Below are 22803 nucleotides of genomic sequence, written 5' to 3'. Positions count from 1 at the left end.
CATTCCAAAGTGAGAGCATCTGGAGCGGAGGTGGGGCGGGAAGGGGAGAGGGGCTCCCCAGCCTCTTAACAATCCCAAGAATAACAGAGCCAGAGTCCCATAGTTGGAGCTGGGGGCGTGTGTTGGGGGGGGTGTCTTTCCAGCCCCAGATTAATCTGCACCGCCCCCTCTCCCCCCCGCAGGAGATGCCGCCGGGGCGCCCTTTCCGCAGTTGCTACATGTCATTGCTCCCTCCCCCGCCTGTCAAAGCAGACCCGGCGCCCCAGCTCCCCCGACGCCCCCAAATGCCCGCAGCTCCCCCTTCCGAAGTTTTGGGCGCGAGGGCCGCTGGAGGTGGGTGGGGACGGCGTCTGTCACAGCCCTGGCCCGGCCGATCAGCACGTTCACCTCTCTCTCGGTGGCTCCGGGTGTCCGCATCCTCCCGCTGGCACCAGCCACCCTCCCTCTCCTTCCCTCCCTACTTCCCCTCCCCCCGCAGGCCGGCCCTGCTCCCTGAGGCGCAGGAGAGAGCGGAGCCCCCGGGGCGGGGAGGAGCGGCCGCAGGTACCCCGGGGCGGGCGGGGACGCGGAGCGGGGCGGGCGGGGTCCGGGCTGCGCCCCCAGCCCGGCCGGGCGGGGGGGAGCGGGGCTGGGCGGCGCTGCCTCGGGCTCAGTGCGCTGCAGCCCGAAGCCGAGGAGCAGGAGGAGCAGGAGGAGGAGGAGGAGGAGGAGGAAAAGGAGGAGGAGGAGGAGGAGGAGGAGGCGGCGGGTCCCGGGTGGGGGGAGTGCAGCGCTGCGGACCCGGGCGGCTGGTAAAGGACGAGGCGGAGGCTGAGGAAGGAAGCAGGGAGACCCCGGCTACAGCAACAAAGGGCAGCGAGCGATTGGCCGGGGCCCGAGGCGAGGTCAGCTGGGGGCTGGGGTGGCCGGAGCCCGCGATGGCGATTGCACGTGCTTGCAGACACGGGCGAGTGCTGAGCTGGAGGTGCACGCCCGGAGGGGTAGGGGGGCGCGCCCCCTCGGGAGGGGACTAGGAGAGGGTAGTGACTACGCTCCACCAGCACCCAGCCCAGGGATAGCAGCTCAGAAGGGGTGGGGGGTAGGATGCGAGCCCAGAGGCGGGCGAGTGATCGCCCTGGACCGGAGGGGAGACTGAAGGGGGGGGGGGGGTGGCGAGTGGAGAAGGGGGCGGGTTGGAGCGCTCCGGAAGGCACGCCCGTCCGCGCGTTCCACCGCAGAAGCTGGCGCCCGAGAACCTCGAATTTTAACTTCTCGTCTCCGCCCGCTCGCGCGCGCGCGCGCCCGCCCGCACCCACCCCTAAATCTTGCGGCCGCCGCCAGCGATCAGCTCTCACACAAACTTTAGCTGCGGGCTAGGGGGATTGTAGGCGAGCTGGAGGGAGTAGCGTGTAGGGGGGAATTGGGAGGTGTTGGTGGAGGTGATGGTGATTGACGTCTCCAGCAGCCAATAAGGTCAAGCACTGCTCCTAAGAGATAGCCTAATCTGTTTCTAGCCTTAGGGGGGCGGGGAGATGGAAGCGGAGGTGGTGCAGTGGCTGGGCAAAAGAGAGAGGTTCGGCCAATAGGTGCGGGCAAGAGTGGCTCAATCATGCTCCTGATTGGTAGTGGCGGCGGATCCTCCCTGGGGGCGGTGCCCAAGGAGGGGACGATGGGTCGAAGGGTGTGCCTATGCGGAGAACTGATGACCGGCAGGAACCTACCCCAATGGGCTGCAGGTTGTTTAGTGGGCGGGTGATGGACAGGCACCTAGGCCAACGGGTGGCCTCGGGAGTCAATGGTATTGTCCAATGGAGCGGCAGCGGGGCGGGGCGGCGGCGCGGGTTTAATGAGACTCCATTGGGCTGTAATCAGTGTCATGTCGGATTCATGTCAACGACAACAACAGGGGGACACAAAATGGCGGCGGCTTAGCTCCTACCCCTGGCGGCGTCGGCAGCGGCGGCGGCGGCAGTGGCACTTCCCTCAGGCGGCAGCCGCGGCTTCTTCCTCAGGCAGGGGCAGCGCCCCCGACAGGCGTGGTGGTGGCGGCGGCAGCAGGCGGCCAGGTCTGTCACCCGCCCCCCACTCCAGCGCGCCCCCAGGGGGAGGAGACTGGGGGGAGGGAGAGGGCGCGCGATGCCCCTCCCACGGGCCCCTGCGCGAGGGTCACCGCGGGGCCGCTTGAGGTCAGGCTGTCCCCGAGCGTGACGGTAGGGGGCGGGAGAATCTGGGAGGGAGAGGCCCCGCCCTCTTGCGCGAGCCTCAGGGGCGGAGCGTGAACCTCGTGGGGCGGGACGAGATCCTCAGAGGGGCGGGGCGAGAGCTAGGGGGCGGGGTTTTGGAGTCCTGGAGGCTGGAGCTGCTGGCCTGGGAGGGTTTTTTGAAGAGGAGCGTGATAGGGTGTATGGGGGACACGTCGTGGGGCTTACAGCTGGAAGTGGGGGCTGTGAATGTGCGTGTGGAGGAGTGGCGTATGTGAGAGATGCTTATTATTACTCTGCCAGGTCGTCTCCTATCGGGTAACCCCTGGGCTGTGTGGGGAAATGTCCGTGAGGATTTAGAGATACTTGAGGAGGAGGAGGGTGCTGGAGTTAGCCGGATGCATTCCGAAGTCTCGGGGGCAGGGTGGAATAATTCCCTTAGGTGACGACATGCTTGTAGCGCTTTAAGGTTTGCCAAGCGCCTCGCCTGTGTTCGCTAGCTCTCTCCCGCTCATCCCACCTTGTTATCATTCCCACTTTACAGACCAGAAGTGGAGCCTGAGATAAATGAGTGGCCCCTCCCCCACAGCTGCCACCAGTCATGAAAGCATGCTTCTGGAGCCCCGGGTGGGCGCTTGTCCCTCCCCCGTTAGAATGTAAAGTCCTTGAAGACAGGGAGCATCTCCAGTCCTGGAGTAGGTACTTAACGAGGGCATCCGACATGGAGCAGGTCCTACGTCCGAGCTCTAGCAGGGGCAGATGCTCAGTCCCTGTTTTCCATATTCGAAGCCACTGGGACCCAGAGAATGTAAGTGCAGGACGGCCTTAGGACCCGGCTCCTTGTTCTCGACTTTATTCTTCAGTTTTCTCAGTCAAAATAAAGGTAATAGTACTTAAGTCACCCAATAAACGGTATCGTACAGGAAGCCGTTGTAATGGAAATTGAAGCCTTGGAGCGCAGGAGGGTCCAAAGGCTCTGCTACAGCGGGAGAGCCAGGTGCGCAGTGAGGGCCACCGGGCCGGGCGGTGGCGTAGATGGGATGTATTAGGACACACGAAGAATTTCCATAGTGAAGGAGCTTCTGGATTGTAGCTGGTAGCATAGGGAGACATGGAAGTTAGTTTTGAGGAACTTTTTTTGTTTGTTTTTTGCTGAAGCAATTGGGGTTAACTGACTCACCCGGGGTCCCACAGCTAGGAAGGTTAAGTGTCTGAGACCAGATTTGAACTCGGGTCCTCCTGACTTCAGGGCTGGGGCTCTACCCACTGCGCCACCTGGCTGCCCCTGTTTTGAGGGACTTAGACAAACATTTGTCAAGTTCCTAGTCACTGTGTGCATAGAAAAACAGTAGAAGAAGCAATGTGGGAAATGAGGATGCCTAAAATTTCAGTCTGACTATTCTTGACTAGCTTGTTTGATTTTGCAAGTCACCTCAGATGGCTGAGTTATAATTTCTTCTGGTTTGGCTTAGGAAGAGGTGAGGCTCTTTCTACTACAACACCGGTATTTGCTTTTTGTTCTTTAATTTACTTAAATTAAATTAAATAAATTTTAGAATTAAATTAAATTAATTAATTTAATCCTCCAGTATATGTGTGTGTGTGTGGGGGGGGGGGTTGACAGGCTGAGTGTATCTTGGTTGAAAAAGCAGAAATTCAGAGCAGGAAAAATGGATGTGTGTATCCTGGAAAAGAAACAATTAGATAGAGCAAGCAAGCTGGATTTGCTACTGTGGATGATTGAATTGTGGAGAGAACTAAGAGTAAGAGTTTCTATGGATAGGATAAAGAAGGATGGGCATTACAGTTTGGAGGAATGGTTACAGGAGCTGGACTTGAGAATCAGGCAGCCAGAGATTTAAAGTCTGCCCTAGACACTGACTCCCTCTGTGACCCAGGGCACAAATCCCTGAATTTCTCTGACCTGAGTTTCCTCATTTGTAAAATCACAGAGTTGAACTCTTAACTGCTAAGGTCTCTTCCGGCTCTAAGTCTGGAATCCTGGATCTTGGTGGTAATAATAAGAGTTCATAAGTAAAGAGAACTTTAAAGCTTACGAAGTGCTTTGCACACTTCATTTGGTCCTCCACCTATATCCTGATACAAGGGCTATGGTTTTCATTATCCTCACTTGACAGATGAAGAACTTGAAGCCGAGAGAGATGAAGAGAATGGTCCAGGGCTGGTCCACAAACATTTAAGCACTTACTATGAGAAAGACACTGGGGACACCAAGGTGAGCATAAAACAGTCCCTGCTGAAAGAGGAGAACATGCAGGTAAAGGAGACACCATGGAAAGGAAGGAGTCCACATCTAGCCTAGCCTTTGAATCTGGGTCTTCCAGACTCCAAGGCTCACAACACTCTTGTCATTATTTCATGTTGCTTCTCATGTATGTGACTTGAGGAAAAAATGAGCATTGGAGATTACATTGGAGGAGACAGTTTATGGGATATCCTCTATGTATATGGAGTTCTATGCTGAACTCTGGGCTACAATGTGTAATACAGCCCTTGATGGGCTTACAGCATCATGATGGATTTTAGGTGTGTATGATAGAGGCAGGGAAAAACAGCAGAGACACAAAATGTTATAAAATAGAATTTTTTTTTTTTTCTGAGGCTGTGACTTGCCCAGGGTCACACAGCTAGGAAGTGTTCAGTGTCTGAGATTACATTTGAACTCGGGTCCTCCTGAATTCAAGGCTGGTGCTCTATCCACTGCGCCACCTCGGTGCCCCAAAATAGAATATGTTAATTGAGCAAGAAGAGGTATGAGCCAAAAGACTGGAAAGATAATTTGTTAAGTGAGGTAAAGAAAGGCGTTTGATTGGAAAAGACCTTATGGAAGAGGAGCTGACATTTGAGCTGGATCTTGAAAGGTGATAAGATTTCACCAGATGACGATATGCTGAGGTTATTCTAGGTGAGGAGAGTTGCAGCAGTGTGTCCCAGATGCATTGACCAGTACAGTTTTGTGGAATCATATAGTTCATAGGAGTAACCCAAGATTAGGCTAGAAGGATGGGATGGTAGAATGGAGTTTTGCTGTGTAATCGTTACAGATGTGTCTTGAAGTATGTATGTGGGAATGAGATGATGAGTAAGTGGGTGGACAACTTAGGGTAAAAATGTTGGGCAAACATATTAGGGTGACTCTGAGGGCTCCTGAATCTAAATGAAATGAGTTAGAGGCAGCATGGTTTGGTGAATTGTACACTGAATTTAGTTATAGTAAGGAAGATCTGGATTTGAGTTATGCCTCAGATATTTACTGTCTGTGGGATCTTAGAAAGTCACTTAGTTTCTCTGAGCCTCAGTTTTCTCATCAGTAAAGTAATGGGAGGTTGAGGGGCTCAATGGACTGTATCAGCATTTGTCAACTTTAAATTTAAGACCTTATGACAAGAAGAGGAGGTTGATTGACAGTGTGATTATGAGTTGTTGTAGTGTTTGGGGACGGGGATTTAGGTTAATAGTTTTCAAATTTTTAAAAATTTAAAAAAGAAAAAAAAAGAGAAAAGTAACATAGTCAGGGACAATAATTTTTGCTAATAAATCAGAATTTAGATGGAGGGTGCATATTTGTCAAGCAATGTTCCTCTCTCTAAAGTCACTCATTTCACACACACATAGTGATGTAGACATAAGACAGAGGAAGTTGCTTCTATAGGAAGGATTTCTCACAAAAGGTAGTGAGTTAGAAGAAACAGTCCATATTAAAAAAGTGGAAATTTTCCCTTCCCATTGATGCATTTCAGAAACTATTTTTTATATCCCGTAGGAACAAGAATATCTAAGTAATGTGGGTGTGCATCTGTTGCAGCTGTTGTAGGGGATCTTTTGAGACTAGTGCAATAAGTTCAAGATTATATAGCAATAAAGTTGGGGATTTTTTGCCCCCTTTTTTGGCAAGAGAAAAATATTTACCTATTTGAAGTGAAGTTTGAGATGATGGCACTAAATAATCAGTCTGCTTAAAAAGTAGTAAATAACAGCATAAGAGAAATATGAAGTTGTTAAAAATATTTGCATTTTTGAAAAACTTTTCAAGCATTTTATCTTCTGAATAGTAGTCATCTTGTAGCAAATGCAGTATAATTTGTAATTATGAACAACCAGTGAATCAGCAAGTGCCTCTTCTGTGCCACATATCATATCTGACACTGAGGCATACAGAGAGATAAATGAAACAGTTGTATTTGTCCTAAGAAGCTAATGTCCCATCATGTGAAACAGTATGTACACATATAGGTTAACAAATATATATAAAAGAATCATAAGATAAATCTGTTATTGTTGCGGAGGAGGTGCTAGCAGCAGAGCAATCAGTAACATCTCCTGAGACACTCTTATTTTTACTTCTCTCTATTCTGTTTTCTCAAATCTTGATTTTTCTACAGCCCTGAAAGGACCAGGGGTTATTGACTGGAAAGGAAGTCAGAAAAATCTCACTTTGTGGGTCTCCAGTAGATTGTACATGCACTGTCTTCTCAGTGATTTGGGTTCTTTGGAATTTTGAATCTGATTTTGTAGAATCTTGCTCTTAATAGATGCTCCAATGGTAATTTTATGGCTTTTTTCCTAGTATGAATTGTAACTCAACAAATTTAAGAATCACTTGTTAAGTACCTGCTAGGTTTTATTAAAAAAAAAAAAAGAACAATTCCTCCTTAATATTCTTAGGATTATAAGTCTCAAGCTGAAATTTGTTATTCATTTGTTGTTCATTCGACTCTGATTTGGTATTTTCTTGGTGTGCCTTTTCCTTCTCTAGCTCATTTTACAGATGAAGAAATTGAGCAGATAGAGTTAGGTGATTTCTTCAGAGTCACACAGTTAGAAATGTCTGAGGCTGCAGTCTGAGACTCCAGTCCTGGTGCGGTATCCACTATGTCACCACCAAGCTGGAATAGCTCTTTAGAATTCACGTAGTTTGTCCTTCATTGTACAGATCAGGAAACTGAGACCTGGAAATGTTGAGTGATAGCTGCAAGATCTCACAGGTGGTAAGATTTGAATCAGTACCAGACACCAGGTGCTCTAACTAGAAACCTAGTATTCTTTTTATTACATTAAGCTGCCCCTTTACTAAAGAACTCGAGATTCTTCTGAGCTTTGGGTAGAAAAACATCAACCAAAAACCAATGAAAGATAGTTCCAGAAGGAAGAAAACTCCAACAGGTTGGGAAACAGAAAGAGGCTTTGAGTGTCCCAAAGGTACTATCTGAGGGGAAGGAATCTAGAGACTGTAGGATGTGAAAGTGGAATCATCCTGGGGAGACACAATAAGGTTTTGGAATGGGGAGGCACATTCATGAATGGAAAGATGGAAATCTGGAGGTAAATTTGGCACTTCATTGGATGTGGGGTGATGAAGGCCCTGGAAGAATTGAGAATTATTAGAGGTTGTGAACTTGGATTGCTGGAAGGGTAGTTGTGTCCTAAATAGAAATAAGGAAATTAGGAATTGTAATCCTTAATAGATGGTAAAATCATATTGTGTGAATGCTATTACCTTTATTTTCTTCTCAACTCTTAGAGAAACCTATTGTATTTTTTTCTTTATTTTTGAAGATACAATATTGAAAAGAACAACTAATCACAAATTAGAAATGACAGATATTTTCAGAATCATCTTTTAAAAAATTTAGATATTGGTTTATCTTGGTTCTTTTGTTTTGATTGTCAAGTACTAGCTAATCTCAAGATGGAATAGATAATTTCATCTTTCCAAAACTGTATGCTTTACGTTTAATTGATTATTTTTAAAGTGGAGGTGCTTAGTAGGAATATCATCCTTGTAATCATGTACCTAGTCTCAAAAGTTCTGATGATTTTAAATGATATCTCAACTTATCTCTAAAATATTCTCTTAGAAGAAATCATATGTCATGATATTCATAGAAACATGATTATATTTTAGAGATTAAAACTTATAATATTTAAACACTGGGATGATTGACAATCCAAAGAGAGCAAAGTAATGGAAAGAGAACTGACTGGACTTGAAGTTATGAGAACTGAGTTCAAATCAGTTAAACTGCAATTACTGGATAATGAACAATTATCTCTCTTTCCTTGAATTTCTTCATCTGTAAAAACTGGGGTAATCTTATACTCTCCATCTGGGAATTAATTGTATGAGTCCTTAAAGCAGTATATCAAAGTGAGTTATTAATTCATGATTATCATCAGAAATGTTATGGGCACAAACTGGTTATGACTCTGGACAAGTCATTGAGCTTCTCAGCGCTCCAGTTAAATCCCTAAAACTAGATATTTTCAAAGTATATTCTAACCTGTCTTGGAAGAAGAAGTCAGACTGACATTTTTAAAAGTGTGTTAGGTCAAGTGCTGGAATACAAAGGAAGGAAAAAGGCAGTCCCTGCTTTCCAGGAGCTCACAGTCTGATGGGGAAGGACAGTGATGTACAAACAGTCATAGACAGGATAAGTTGGAAATAATCAACAGAGCATAATTCCTTGCTTCAATAAGATGACAGTTAAAAAAAAAATCACTAGTAAATTATGAATATCACTCATGATTTAGGTGATCTAAAATCATTTTGTTAAGAATTATAGAAATAAGATTACTGATGGTTTTGTTGAAGCAGATTCACACAATTATGGTTTAATGACATAATAAGGAAATTGTCAATTTAAACATTTCATAATAAAATTAAGCTTCTAATTTACGTAATATTGTAACCCTGCTTAAATATTTTTCATGGTAGTTTAGTTTTGGAATTGGTAAGGAAATTTTATTAGAATGTAACTTTAAAAACTTTAGTGATTAAATTGCTATTTTTAAAAAATTCTGTGCTCTGACAATATTTTGAATTACATTTATTTTTTAATGTAAAAATGTATTGTGATCAAGTAGCTACTGCCTGGTTTTTCTGCCTACAATTTCTCTGTGTCTTAATCCATACTGCAATCCTTGCCAAACTTATCTTCCTAAAACAACATTTCATGAAGTTACTTTAGGTCACTTTCATTCTGTCACTCTTCTGCTCAAGAAATTTCAAGAGCTTTTTACCCCAGCTCAGGTCCAAACTCTTCAGAATTATGTACCTTTATTTTCAGCTATTCCCTATTACCATCACTACCTCAGTGAGCTAAATATAATATCATCTTTATAGAGAGTTTTATACATTTACAGAAATAAACAGCAGCTTATTTTCAGATAGAATTCATTTGATTATCAAGACAAGAGATTCAGCTGGGATTCAGAGAAGTTTATGTGAATTCTCTATAGCAATGTATCTGGTAGAGTAGAGACTTAAACCCAGGTCTTCTGAGTCTTGGTTCTGTGATAAAAAGTTCATGACTTTATGAGGGAATCATTCCATTTTTGGTATCTCACATTTTTTGTAAATCATCTAAACTTGAATTCCTGATCTACAGGACTCCAAAAAAACCCATTCACTTTATTCTGTTCATTAAGTGTTTATTAAGTGCTCACTGTTAGCTACTATATACAGCACTGAGGTAAAAATCAAACAGTCCCTGCCCTCAAAGAGTTTACATTCTATTGGGAAGAAACAACAGGCATATAAAAAGTTAAATGTAGCACATTCAAAATAAGGCTTTTTCTGGGCACTTGAGTTGGACTCTAAAAAAAATAAAGAATTCATTTTATGAGGTGTGAGGTTTAAGGGTGGGGCATATTTCCAGAATAGCTGACAATTTGTACAAAGAAATAGTTAAAGGAGATGAACTGGCCAAGTCCAGTTTGGCTAGAACAAAGAATGTCTGGAGAATAATATATAGTAATAGTAAACTTGTAAAGGAAAACTAATGATATCTTTTTTTTTTTTTTTTTCCCCTGAGGCTGGGGTTAAGTGACTTGCCCAGGGTCACATAACTAGGAAGTGTTAAGTGTCTGAGACCATATTTGAACTTGGGTCTTCCTGAATTCAAGGCTGGTGCTCTATCCACTGCGCCACCTAGCTGCCCCCTAATGCTATCTTGTAAAGAGAGTTAAAAGCTACAGGAACAAGCCACTGCTATTTCTTTTCTTTTCTTTTCTTTTTTTTTAAAAACTTTTTCAAATAATATTTTAGTATATTTATAGATGATTTTCAACATTCTTTTTGTGTAAAACTTGTGTTCCAAGTTTTTCTGCTTCCTCCTTTATTTCTCCCTTCCCCAAGATAATAAGCAGTCTAATGTAGGTTAAATATGTACAATTATTTTAAAAATTATTTCCATATTTGGAAATACAAGAAAAATCAATCAAAAGGCAAAAAATTCCACAAGAAAAAAAAATCACAAGCAAACACACAACAACAAAAGTGAAAATACTATGTGTCAATCCACATTCAAAGTACATCTCTGGATGTGGATGGCATTTTTCATCTCAAGTCTATTGGAATTCCCCTGAATCACTTCATTGTTGAAAAGAGCCATGTCCATCACAATTGATCATCACATAATCTTCTTGTTATTGTGTACAATGTTCTCTTGGCTCTACTTCACTCAGTCTCAGTTCATGTAAATCTTTCTAGGCTTCTCTGAAGTCAGCCTGCTTATCATTTCTTATAGAACAATAATATTCTATTACATTCATATTTCATTAATTATTCAGCCTTTTCCCAAGTGATGGGCATCCACACAATTTCCAGTTCTTTGCATTACAAAACGAAGTCATTGATATTTCTTAAGAAAAAGAGTGATATTGTTTGTTAGACCTGTGTTGTTGGAATACCAATCTGAAAGTTGTATGGAGAATGGGGTTAAAAGGAGGAAATACTAGAGGTAGGGAAACTAATTAGGAGATTATTGCACAAGCCAGGTGAAAGGTGATGAGAGTCTGAATTAGAGTGGGTGGCCATATGAGTAAAGAGAAAGGGACTGATGAGAAATAGGTCATAGAAATAAGAAAGAGTAGAGCTGGTAACTGGCTTTGAAGGGTAATTAAGAAAGAAGGATTTAGAATTCTTACCTGTTCCTTAACTTGTTCTTTAAAACAATTTTAATGACTACATTTTAATTAAAATATTTTCTTGTGTAATCCTATATATTTTGTTCATTTAACATTATATTAAGAAGAGTTTCACTAGACTGCCAAAGAGGTCCATGACCAAAAAGGATTAGAACCTCTGGTCTAGCAGGACTTTAAGGTTGTAGCCATGAGTGTTAGGAAGGGATGCTGTTATCCTCATCAGAAACAAAGAATTTAGTAAGGAGAGTGTTGAGGCGAATGATAATCTTGATTTTGAGTTGGAGGTGTCCAGTATCCAGTTGGTGATGTGGAATTGGAACTGGGCTCAGAAAGGAGGAGAGAGGGAGAAGAAGAGACAAAGACAGCAAAAAGAAGAATTCAGGAGAGAAAGGGGATTGGGAAGTGGAAGAAGGAAAGAGAAAGATTAGGAGTAGAGATGGGCATAGAGAAGAGAAGGGGGCAAAGGAAGGAAAGAAAGGTGGAAGGAAGAGGAAGAAAGGGAAGGAGATGAGGCTCCAGTTTTTATCTAGAAGTACATCACATAAGGAGATGAGACTAGAAGGAATATGTATGAAAGGGAGCTGATGAAGAGCAGGCAGACTGGTGGGTGGGAGGACCAGAAGTATCTTGAAAATCCAGAAATAAAATGGTGTCTAAGAAGAGAACTTGATAAGCAGTGTCAGATGCTGCAGAGGGGTACTTGAGAATGAAAACTGAGAAAAGACATTTATTGCATTTGGCCATTAAAATTTGGCAGTTGGAAGCCAGAATGGAAGGAGATGAAACTTGAAAAGTGAGGAAGTGGCATGAGTTTGTGACATAGGAAGATTGTTTGAGGAATTTGTAAACTCAGGTGAAGGTTTTTGTTTTTGTTTTTTTTTTTTTTTTAAGGATGGGGGATATTTACAAGTAGTAGGGAAGTAACTAATGGTTGAGGAGACAGAAAACCATTCTTGACTTAAGAAAAAATAAACAAACAAAAAAACAACTTGGAATACAGTACTGTAGAGTAAAAATATCATCTTGTTTCCTCATCCCATCATTTATCTTAATGGAAATATCGAAATAAAAATTTTTGTTTTTACATTCTTTAACTAAAAACTTCAAGGGTTATTTTACTAGACTGCTATCAATAGCATTTGCTATTATGATCAGTATTGCTACATTAAGATAGACATTACTTTGTGTGTGTGTGCTTGAGCTACAAAATTCAATTGATACATAAAATAATTTAAATAGACAAAACATGAGGCTTTTAAAATGACAAAAATGTCACCAAGACAACTTTCCAAAGTTATTAATAATGGCATATTTAAAATGCTAAAATAATTCAAGGAAATCACTAGCCAGTTGTGAAATTTTATAATGTGATTGACATTTAAATGTTGTCTTGTCATTAACTTTTAATCATCCAGAGTAAGGATGGGCGTGGGAGCGTGGAATAGTGGGGGGGAGGGCAAAATAGATAATTTAAATTCACTAATAATTTTTTAAAAGAATGATAAGGCTTCATTTTCTATCAATAAAATCTACTAAAGATAATCGAAATGACTAATTTTGTTCCATTTATTTTCTTTATTTGTTCTGCAGATTTTCTCAAATAGTCCATAACTTTATTAGCCCTCAATGTAAGAAGTGCTGGAATAGATGTAATTAAGAAAATGAAAGGGATCTATAAATTGCTCCCTCTGTAGTTACCTTCTATACCTTTTATTACTCCTTTCACTATCTCCCGGCTTAATTCTCTTCCATTTGTTTTAGTTATCTTTGTTTTTTGTCTCCTCAGATAGGAGACTTCTTGGGGACAAAGATTATTTCTTGGTTTTATATCTCCACGAAATAGGAGCTCAAGAAATGCTTATTGATTGATTAATATCTTCTAATTTACTCTCTGGTTTTAAGACCAGAAGTATTTAGGGGGAAGTAGCTTGTAAGGAAGGATATAAAGTGAACTGGTTCACTATTCAGGTAGGTTTTTTTTATATCTGCCAATAAGCATTTAATTGTATGTAGAGCCTTGTACTATGAGGACTGGAAAATGAAGAGGAGGACCTTTCCTTTTGATGCTTCCCTGAAATCAGAAAGATGTTATGATAGGGTTTTGTCAATCCTCATTTGGCCACATAACAAACTTTGAAAGGCCAAATGAGCATAAGACAAAAGTTAAAAATAATTCTCTATTAGTATGCCCTCAGCGACAGCTATGTGGCACAGTGGTTAGAGTGCCAGGCCTGGAGTTAGACTCTTGAGTTCCAGTCTGTCTCAGACTTCCTAGCTGTGTAATCTTGGGTAAGACACTTAATCCTATTTGCCTCAGTTTCCTCTTCTGTAAAATGATCTGGAAAAGGAAATGGCAAGTGTCCAGTGTCTCTGCCAAGAAAACCTCAGATGGGATAATGACTGAAAAAAATGACTGAACTACAAAGTAAGCACTCTCTAAGCATATACCATATGCCAAGCACTATAGGAGGGAATGGAGATACAGATGAAAATAAAACAATCTCTGGAAAATAAAATTCAAAAATAAGAAAAGAACAGCCTCTTTTTGACTAAATTTTGATTTTCTTTACCACTAGTTTTGGTGGAACCATATTCTTATGACTCTAAAGTTATAAAACATTGATATGGTATAATATTTCAGTAAAAGGTTAGAGGAGATCACCTGTAGAATTGATGGCCACTTCTGAGGTGAACTTTTTCTGCTAAGAATAGTGTTGATTGTTATGTAAAGACTTAGCATACTGAAATCTTAGTGTTAGACCAAGCATTTCTATAGGCCTATTTAGAACAGTTTATTAAAGTGATATAAATAATGATGGTTAGAGCCATAAAAATTGCTACAAGCACATAGTTATTCATATGATTTTTAAAATTAAAATTAACAAAATTAGGACCTTTTAAAAACATTTTGGTTTGTTATAAATCCACAAAATTAATTTGAATGTTCACTCATCTTTGATCTTGTTTTGGATCCTCTTTTAAGTTAATATGCTCAGAAAAATCTTACAAATGAAAGACCTAGAAGTGGAAATTGCCAGGAGTGTTTGATTTGGAGTTTTTTTAATCCTGAATTTCGAGAATGTTGTCATTTCATTGTCATCCTTCATACTGAAAAATTTGATTTTAGAAAGTATTAAATAGAATTCAGACCTTTGTTCCCACCCTCACCCTTCATCTTTATTCTCCTTGCCTCAATTCCTCCCTACTCCATTCCATCCTTTACAAAGCTGATTGCCTTAGAAAACATTAATATCCTACCTCTACTCCAGTAGCTCCTAGGTACCTCTAGGGTCAAATATTTGGCATTTAAAGCTCTTCACTATTTAACTCCTTCCTACCTTTCAAATGTTATTAACTTTTTCTTCCTTTCAGCACACTCTGGCTTTATTTCTGTTCCCCCTTTCCCTTCTCAGCTCCCTGCCCCCATTCTTTTACCTTGACTATTCCCCAGACCATATCTGTGCCTCTTAAAATCCCTGACTTCCTTCAAAGCTTAGTTTTTGTACACCAAATCTTTACCATCCCCCTAGCTCAGGGATTCTTATCCTTTTTTTGTGGCCATGGACCCTACCTCTCTGGCAGACTGGTGAAAACTTTGAATTCCTCACCATAGTTTTTAAATAAGTAGGATTACAAATAAAGGCAATTTTATTGAAATTCAGTTATCAGAATTTTTTTTTTTTTTTTATGGACCCCAGGTTAGGAACTTCTGCTCTAGTTAGTGCTGTACTTCCCAAGCTACCTTATTGTTATTTTTCCTATATATTTCTATATACAGAAATGTGTATATGTTTCCATTAGAATGTGAGCTCCTTGAAGTCTATTTCATCACTTTTGTGTTTCTATTCCCATGTAGCAAAGTACCTGACTGGTAGAAAATTCTTTACATTGCTTGTTATTGAATGATTTAAAGTGTTCTTTTTATTCTGTAAACACTTTGAACACTGTAAAATTCTCAATATTCTAAAGGGAATCAAAAGAAAAAAAGTCCCTAAACTGCATCTATTTTCAATTTTGTATTCTATGTGCCATTTTTACTGCAGCCACTTTTCCATCTAATGCATTGCTTAGGCTGATATTAAAATTCGTTCATATTACATTTCCTAATCATAAAGTCACTAATGATGAGGAAAGGGAACCCAGGAGCACAATGTATTGCATTAAAGAACTTGTTGAGATTAAAAATTTGTCATGGTTATACTGCAGTTTGCCTAATAAACACTTGCACAATCCAGAGTTGTTTAGAGATGATTTTTTTCCTTCTCCTATTTATGTTTTTAATACATTTATTCTACCAGTAGCAGAGAGCTACCGAGTTACATCTGCTCCTGCCTAATTAACTCTGCTGGTTGGTGTCAGATGAGAGCTAATTTTGAGATTAAATTGAGGGGGGTAAGGGGAGAAAAGGAGGGGAGAGAGAGAAAGAGATTGAGAGAGAGAGAGAGAGAGAGAGAGAGAGAGAGAGAGAGAGAGAGAGAGAGAGAGAGAGAGAGAGAGAGTGAGTGTGAGAGTGTGTGTGTGTGTGTGTGTGTGTGTGTGTGTGTGTGAGTGTATGTAAGTGTAAGTGTAAGGAGTTAGGATTGCTTTATACTGGACCAAAAGCCATTTTGCATTAATCACATTTTAATTTATTTAGTATTTTTTTGAGAGAACCATCCCTTTTTATTGAAGTGTGGCCAATCTGATTACCTTATTTATTAACAGTTGAAGTTTTGAATACAAGATTTGTATGTACTTTTCTTAGATTAAAATGCTGTGGCTTATTTTTATAACATAATAAATGCTTGAGTATGGGCAGCTTTTGGGACCATGTATTTTATATGGGTCAAAATAAAGGAACTACTTGAAAGTAAATGATCTTGTTGTTTTTTTGTTGCTTAAATGCACTATATTAATATATAATAAACTATCTTGAATCAGAATTGAAGTTTTGCTGATGATCTTTCTTTTTCCTCATTCCTATCTTTTAACATAGAAGCAGTGTTATCCAGTTATATCTGTTCTCTTCCCTCCCCTTTTTAATCCTCTCAGAGGATAGCAGGGATAGGAGGGAAGTGAGTTTATAGAAAAAGAGAGAAAATGATTTTTTCTATGTCTTTCTGTGTATTCTATGTTCTGAAATCCTTAATTTAATAAATGGACTATAGAAGTCTGAAATAATAAGATGAATAATGTGTTAATAGGTGCTTGTGATATTGCTTTCTTTGTGTACTTGGTAGTATATATTTGCTGACTTTTATTGGGATATTTTAATGCCAAATTAAAGTTTACTTTTTTTTCCCCTTTGGGCAGATTTGTCTGAAGAACTGGAGAGTCTTCTGTTTTACCACAAGCTATTGTACTTTGAATTTCACTGCATCTGGTAAATCTCTCTTTACTCTCTTTTTTAAAGATATAAATGGGAGCCATAGTTAGATTTGTTAGTAGTTAATATAAAGAATTATTTTAGTTTGGACTACAGAAAGCATTTAAAATTTATAATTTGGTGTTTTGCTTTGTTTGTGAGGATGCATTTATGGAAGTTCACCAATTGCCCTTTTATTTCATTATATTTTCATTTGTTTATATTATTGGAATATAAAAATTCATATGTTCTAAACCAATTTTTTGGCATTTTGACATTAAGATACTGTTTTCAGTGAGCTTTTCCCCATTTCCTATAAATTCTATTTTGTGCAATCAAATAAAATTATTTGCTATTAATGCAAGATAATGAAAGATAAAATAATTAGTGGAATACTTTTAAATTTTTGCCTAAATCACTATACATTTGAAAATTTAGCTGGCTCTTTTAATTAGATTATTGATCATATAAGAACAATTGGTGTGTGATACTCTAAACATGCATTGTAAAACGTATGTTATAGTTTATTTCTTATAATGCCTGAAAAATTTATTACAACACAAAATATATTGCAAGCCTAATATCTTTATCAAAAATTGGAATAAAAACATAGGAAGGTTTAATTATATCTCAGATGAGAAGCAGAAGTATGAAGAATAATACCTTTGATAGAATCAGGATTTTATATAATTTCAACTGATTAGGATAATGGGACTTAATTATCAAATTGAAATTTTACAGTGATAAATATAAAGCTTATATTAACATTTTAAAAATCAATTGTACTAGTATAGGTTAGGGCATAAATACCTGTATTAATGATAATTCATATAAAAAAGGCCTGGGGCTTTTTATTTGGATGGCAAATTTTTGCTCTACTTTAGAAAAAGATTTTATAGTCATTAGCAGAGCTTAGAGTAGGGATGAACAAAAAAGATATCTAAGAGTTAACCAGGGAAGTGAATGTAAATTGTTAGCACTAATATCTGTCTGCCCAGGTTACATGTACCTTCGGAATCTAATGCTTATTGTGCAACAAGAAAATGGTATTTACACACATGTATTGTATCTAGGTTATATTGTAACACATGTAAAATGTATGGGATTGCCTGTCATCGGGGGGAGGGAGTAGAGGGAGGGGGGGATAATTTGGAAAAATGAATACAAGGGATAATATAAAAAATATATAATAAAAATAAAAAAAATTAAAAAAAAAAAAAGAGTTAACCAGGGACATTTAAAAAGGTAATCTTTGTAAATGAATGTATTTTAAAACCAGAAAACTACTCCTTCTGTAGCATATCCATGTTTATTTTGTGGCAGGTTTAGTCTCATTTATTACATTGAAAATTCAGAAACTTAGCACACAAGAGGTATAATTTTCACATCTTGCTTTACCTTTTGCAGATCCAGTGCTAACAATTTTCTTCCAGTTAGCATCAGCTACTTCACAAAGTAGCGAGTTCTTAATCACTGGAAGTTTTCAATATTGGTTTCATGACCTTTTGTTAAGGAAATGGAGGTGGATTTGATTCCTTTTTTTGGGTAATAGGTTGAACTAGGTAACTTCCTGTGACACTTTGAGGGCCAAAGTTCTATAAATTTAAGAAAAAATAGTTTAGATTCATTCTTATAATCGAGAGTTATAAATAATTTCAGATGTACATTTTCCTCACCGATTAAAGCTGATTTCTTTAACAATTATTTTCCAGTTGGTTCAGTGTTTTTTGGGATCATCTCTAACTTTTGATCACACTTCAAAATTGAAGTGTGAAGCTTCGAACTTTCTAGCCCAGTAAAGTTTTGAAGACAAATTGGGCTTTTTTTTTTTTTTCCTGTTTCAGTAAAGACATCAGAGATAGTTATCTCTAGTTTGAATAAGACCTTTTCAAAGTATATTGACATGATTATTGATAGTTTGGTAATTGGATTGACACTTTGTAATGTTTCTAAAAATATATAGTCACACATACATGAATATTATGGAGATAAGTAATAGCAAAATTAATCTCTGGTATCCTTGTTTGAACTTGAACAACTTTTACTTCAAAATAGCTTAGTTTAGCTAACTAGGAAATGAAATTAACTAGAGCAGTCTGTTACTCACAGTGATAATTAATTTATGTTGTTTCTGTTTTATTCTCATTAATAAGTTTGATTTTTTAGCATGTGAACTAGAAATATAAAAATATAATCCCAAGTCAATAAGAACTAATATGTTAACATAAAGAAGTTGATATCAAGTACAACTAAAGTTATGGTTATTTTTGTACATTCACAGGCATCCTGTTATCTTTTAAAGTCCTCATTTGAAGGGACCAGTTCTTATGTCAATTTTTGGTCCCTAGAATGATGACCTACACATAGCAGTTATTTGGAGATTTAAAAAATTGAATCACTTCTATATTGTTAAAGATAATTTATTATTTTTATTTATTGTTTATTTTAATCTGCATGTTTATAATCAGAATTATAGCAGTGGTTATTTATTTTCATAACTATTAAGGAATAACCTCCCCATCATCAAAATAATCACGTAAATGTTTCTGCTATGCAAAGATATTTCATGGGACTGTAAATTTAGAGCTTTAAGATATCTTAGAGATCTCCATTTAATGAATGAAAAAACAGATCTGGAAAAGTGAAATTATTTGCTTTGCTCTTAATTTTTGCTTTATTGAAAACCTTTTCTTTTTTCCTTTTAAGGTCTTGCTTTCCTGATTAAAAATGTTCCTAACTTGAATCCAGTTTTTCCATTTGGTTAAAGAGAAGAAGAATTTCCACATTGCTTATTCATGACCTTTCGACTCTTGAAGGAGGGATGTTTATAAGATGGTGCTTCACACTGCTTGGAATGTTGTCAGTCTTTTGGTGGTAAATGACACCTACGTTTGCAAGTATTGTTAAAAATTTAAGAACCTCTATGGGTAACTCTTGGCTGGAAGAAAGCATTTGTCAACCATGGTAAAACTTGCAAACCCACTTTACACAGAGTGGATTCTTGAAGCGATACAGAAAGTCAAAAAACAAAAGCAGAGGCCATCTGAGGAAAGGATCTGCCATGCAGTATCAGCTTCCCATGGACTGGATAAGAAGACTGTTTCTGAGCAGCTAGAACTAAGTGTTCAGGATGGCTCTGTTCTCAAAGTCACCAACAAAGGCCTTGCTTCCTACAAGGACCCAGACAATCCTGGACGTTTTTCATCCCTTAAACCAGGCACTTTTCCTAAGTCTGCCAAGGGGTCTAGGGGATCCTGCAATGATCTCCGCAATGTGGACTGGAATAAACTCTTAAGGAGAGCAATCGAAGGGCTTCAAGAACCAAATGGCTCCTCCCTGAAGAACATAGAAAAATATCTTAGAAGTCAAAGCGACTTAACAAGCACCACCAACAATGCTGCCTTTCAGCAGCGATTACGACTGGGGGCCAAACGTGCTGTAAATAATGGGAGGTTACTGAAAGATGGACCTCAGTATAGGGTAAATTATGGTAGTTTAGAAGGGAGTGGAGCTCCAAAATATTCCAATACTTTTCCATCTTCCCTTCCTCCTGTCAGCCTTCTACCCCATGAGAAAGACCAGGTAAGTGTAGAAAGAATGATAAAAACAATTATTATGGTTTGTTTAGTTTTGATTGAGAAAAAGAAAATGATGAGTTTGATAATTCATTTGTTTTTCTTTTTTGGGTTAGATTTTTATATTCTAAAAGTTGCTAGTTGATAAAATTGAGCTAAAGTGTTGGAATTATATTTTAAATAACTTAGAGGGACACTTCACATGATTCCGTGTATATAATTGTAGTGTGGTGTTTCTGTTTTGTTTTAAACTTTAAAGAATGAGCTAAAATTATAGAATTAGAAGGTGCTGTAAGAGATGATTAAGTTAATTCTTCTATTTCAGGGTGGACAACATTCTGAACATCCAAGAGAAATAATTTTCTTCCTTTTCTTTTATAATTGCAGGAAATTCTTTATAACTTTTATTCTAGGATTTCATAGATTCTTCATTAAGTAGCTTTTAAAAAATCTTGCCTTAATCCTTTTGCCTCCATTTAAGAACATTTATTTTTGTCTTTTCCTCATTGGAATAAATTTATAGTTGTTTACTAGTATCTCTTCACATATTTAAAGACTGTAGAAGAGCCAGGAGTTCTTAAAGTGGGATTTATGAACTTGGTATTTTTGGTTTGTTTTTTAATACTTTGATAACTGCATTTCTGTAGAATTTATTTCCTTTGTTAGTCTTATATAGTCTTTATTTTATACATTTCAAAACATTTTTCTGAAAATGAGCCCATGGGGTTTCACCAGACGTCAAAGGGGTCCACCCCACAAGCAGAATTAAGAATCTCTCCAAGCCAAATCTCTTGGGATGCTCTAAGCTTCCTACATTCTCTAGGAATAATATATATTCATTATAGACTCCACTGTAACTTGATGCCAGAGCTTCAGATTTCTACATCAGTTGTGTGGGGATTTTCTTTGAAACTTGGTGTCAAAAGTGTTGGCATAGCTACAGACACTAAAGTGGAAATCCACTTTAAGGTGATGCTGTTCCAATTTGTGGATTATCTAGGACACTTAGTTTCCTTTCCTCATCCTGCTGTCTAGTTTTGGAACTGCTGTTTGCATGAGATAGGCAGGAAGTTGGAAAGAAAGTATTCTTTTTTTTTTTTTTTTTTTTTTTTTTTAAAGAAATTATTGGGTACTATTAATAATATAAAGCTTTTATTTGTAGTTTTTGTCTTATCTTTATACTCTTTCTAGTAGCAAGATAAATCATATATGACAGTTACTAGAAATTATTGAGACAATAAGGTCCTGAAGTTATTGTTTCTAGACTGTTTCACATATGGAACTCCTCTTTTCTACATCTATTATGTCTTAATAAAAGAGAGAAAAACATACCATGAGGAAATTATCTAAGGGAATCTAAAAACATTCCTTCCTTGGCACATTGTAAACTCTTAAAATGTATATGTACTGAGTGGATGGATAGCTGTTATGTAGGCCTTGAAATTGCGGTTTCTATTCTTAAATATATTTCAGTGTTTTAAAGTTAATGAAGAGGAATTAAATTAAATTTTTTGGGGGAGAAAGGGAAGAAGTAATTTTGGTAAACTGCTTATTTCCCTGGCCCTTAGTTTCTTAATCTGTAAAATTAAGGAGTTAAGCTAGGTAGATAGTCTCTGAGGTTCATTTTAGCTCTACATCTCTAATCATATAACTCTTGTGTCATAAAATTAAATAATATATTTCAATTATGTTGAATATATTGCATTGTATTGTAGTATACTACAATTATTACTTCTCTTAAAATAAACTTATCTAATTACTATTACTGCATAATAACAGTGCTATATGGGAAGTGTGTTCTGTAATTGTGCTCTCCAGTTAATTGAAATTTGAAAATTTGAATTAATAAATGTTAACAAGGATCTAGGTTTTTAACAACTTAATAATCGGCAAATAAATTATTGAAGTCTAATAAAGTCATTTTAGCCGTTTCCTCTCTTGTGGCATTTTACCAGGAGAGTTTGTGTTTTAAATTTTTTTTGATCTAGTTTTATTGATAGATTTTGTTTTAACACAACAGTCACTTCCTAGTGTACAACCCCCTTCCCCTCATTAGTGCCTCCTTTTAAAAAAAAGCAAAACTGTATAATAGGGCAATTGTGATTTTAAGTTATTCTATACTTAAAGTTTAATATTTAATACCAAATAAGAAGTCTTTTAGTATTAGTCACATACAAATAATATTATATATTTGAATTAGATCTGATTTCTGCTATTTTTTTATTTTATTGTGGTCATTGTATATATTCTTCTACTTGTGCTTTCTTCTTTCTGTAATGCAGTTTTTGTAACACATTATCTCTAGATGAGAAATAACATTTAAACATGCAAATAAAAACAATAAATTTTTTATGGCATTCTAGGTAAATATTTTGGTATCATAGGAAATACTCTCTTGCTCATGTATCAAAATCAAAGCTGTTTGATTATTCCTTGTGTCATTATTGCTTGATTTTCATTGTTATAAAGGTGGCACTTTGTAGGACTCTATTTCTTTAAGCAGTAGTACAGTGTCTTCTTTATAGTTGGGTTATATAATATTGGGTTGCTACAAATACTGGTGGGAGAATAATTGAGTCCATAAAGTCTTGTTTCTGCATTATATGCTAGTAAAGTTAGTGGGACACAAAAGGGAAAAGCGACCTGTGGATACAAGAACCTTTAGTAGTTAAAGAGATCCTTTTTTTTTTCCCCTGAGGCCATTGGGGTTAAATGACTTGCCCAGGGTCATACACCTAGAAGTGTTAAGTGTCTG

At 38.4% G+C, this 22803-nt stretch overlaps 1 protein-coding gene across 8 annotated transcripts in view; it reads left to right on the top strand.

The window, feature by feature from the left end:
* Positions 1–333: 333 nt before the first annotated feature.
* The window catches only part of KAT6B (lysine acetyltransferase 6B), a 208214-nt gene continuing 185744 nt past the window's right edge, over positions 334–22803 (top strand). For 3 of the 8 annotated variants that reach the window (XM_074296769.1, XM_074296767.1, XM_074296773.1), the window contains exons 1-3: positions 771–884; positions 16422–16491; positions 19180–20055. In XM_074296769.1, coding sequence (XP_074152870.1) covers positions 19435–20055 — 621 coding nt within the window. In that variant the 5' untranslated portion in view covers positions 771–884; positions 16422–16491; positions 19180–19434. Of the gene's footprint in view, positions 544–770; positions 885–1663; positions 2046–16421; positions 16492–19179; positions 20056–22803 lie in introns of those variants that run through there. The other 5 variants (XM_074296766.1, XM_074296772.1, XM_074296770.1 and 2 more) reach the window with 3 other exon arrangements.

This window comes from Sminthopsis crassicaudata, chromosome 2 (assembly GCF_048593235.1).
Source record: "Sminthopsis crassicaudata isolate SCR6 chromosome 2, ASM4859323v1, whole genome shotgun sequence".
In the NCBI taxonomy this organism is placed as follows: Eukaryota; Metazoa; Chordata; class Mammalia; order Dasyuromorphia; family Dasyuridae; genus Sminthopsis; species Sminthopsis crassicaudata.
This window is presented reverse-complemented; position numbering and strand designations above follow the sequence as displayed.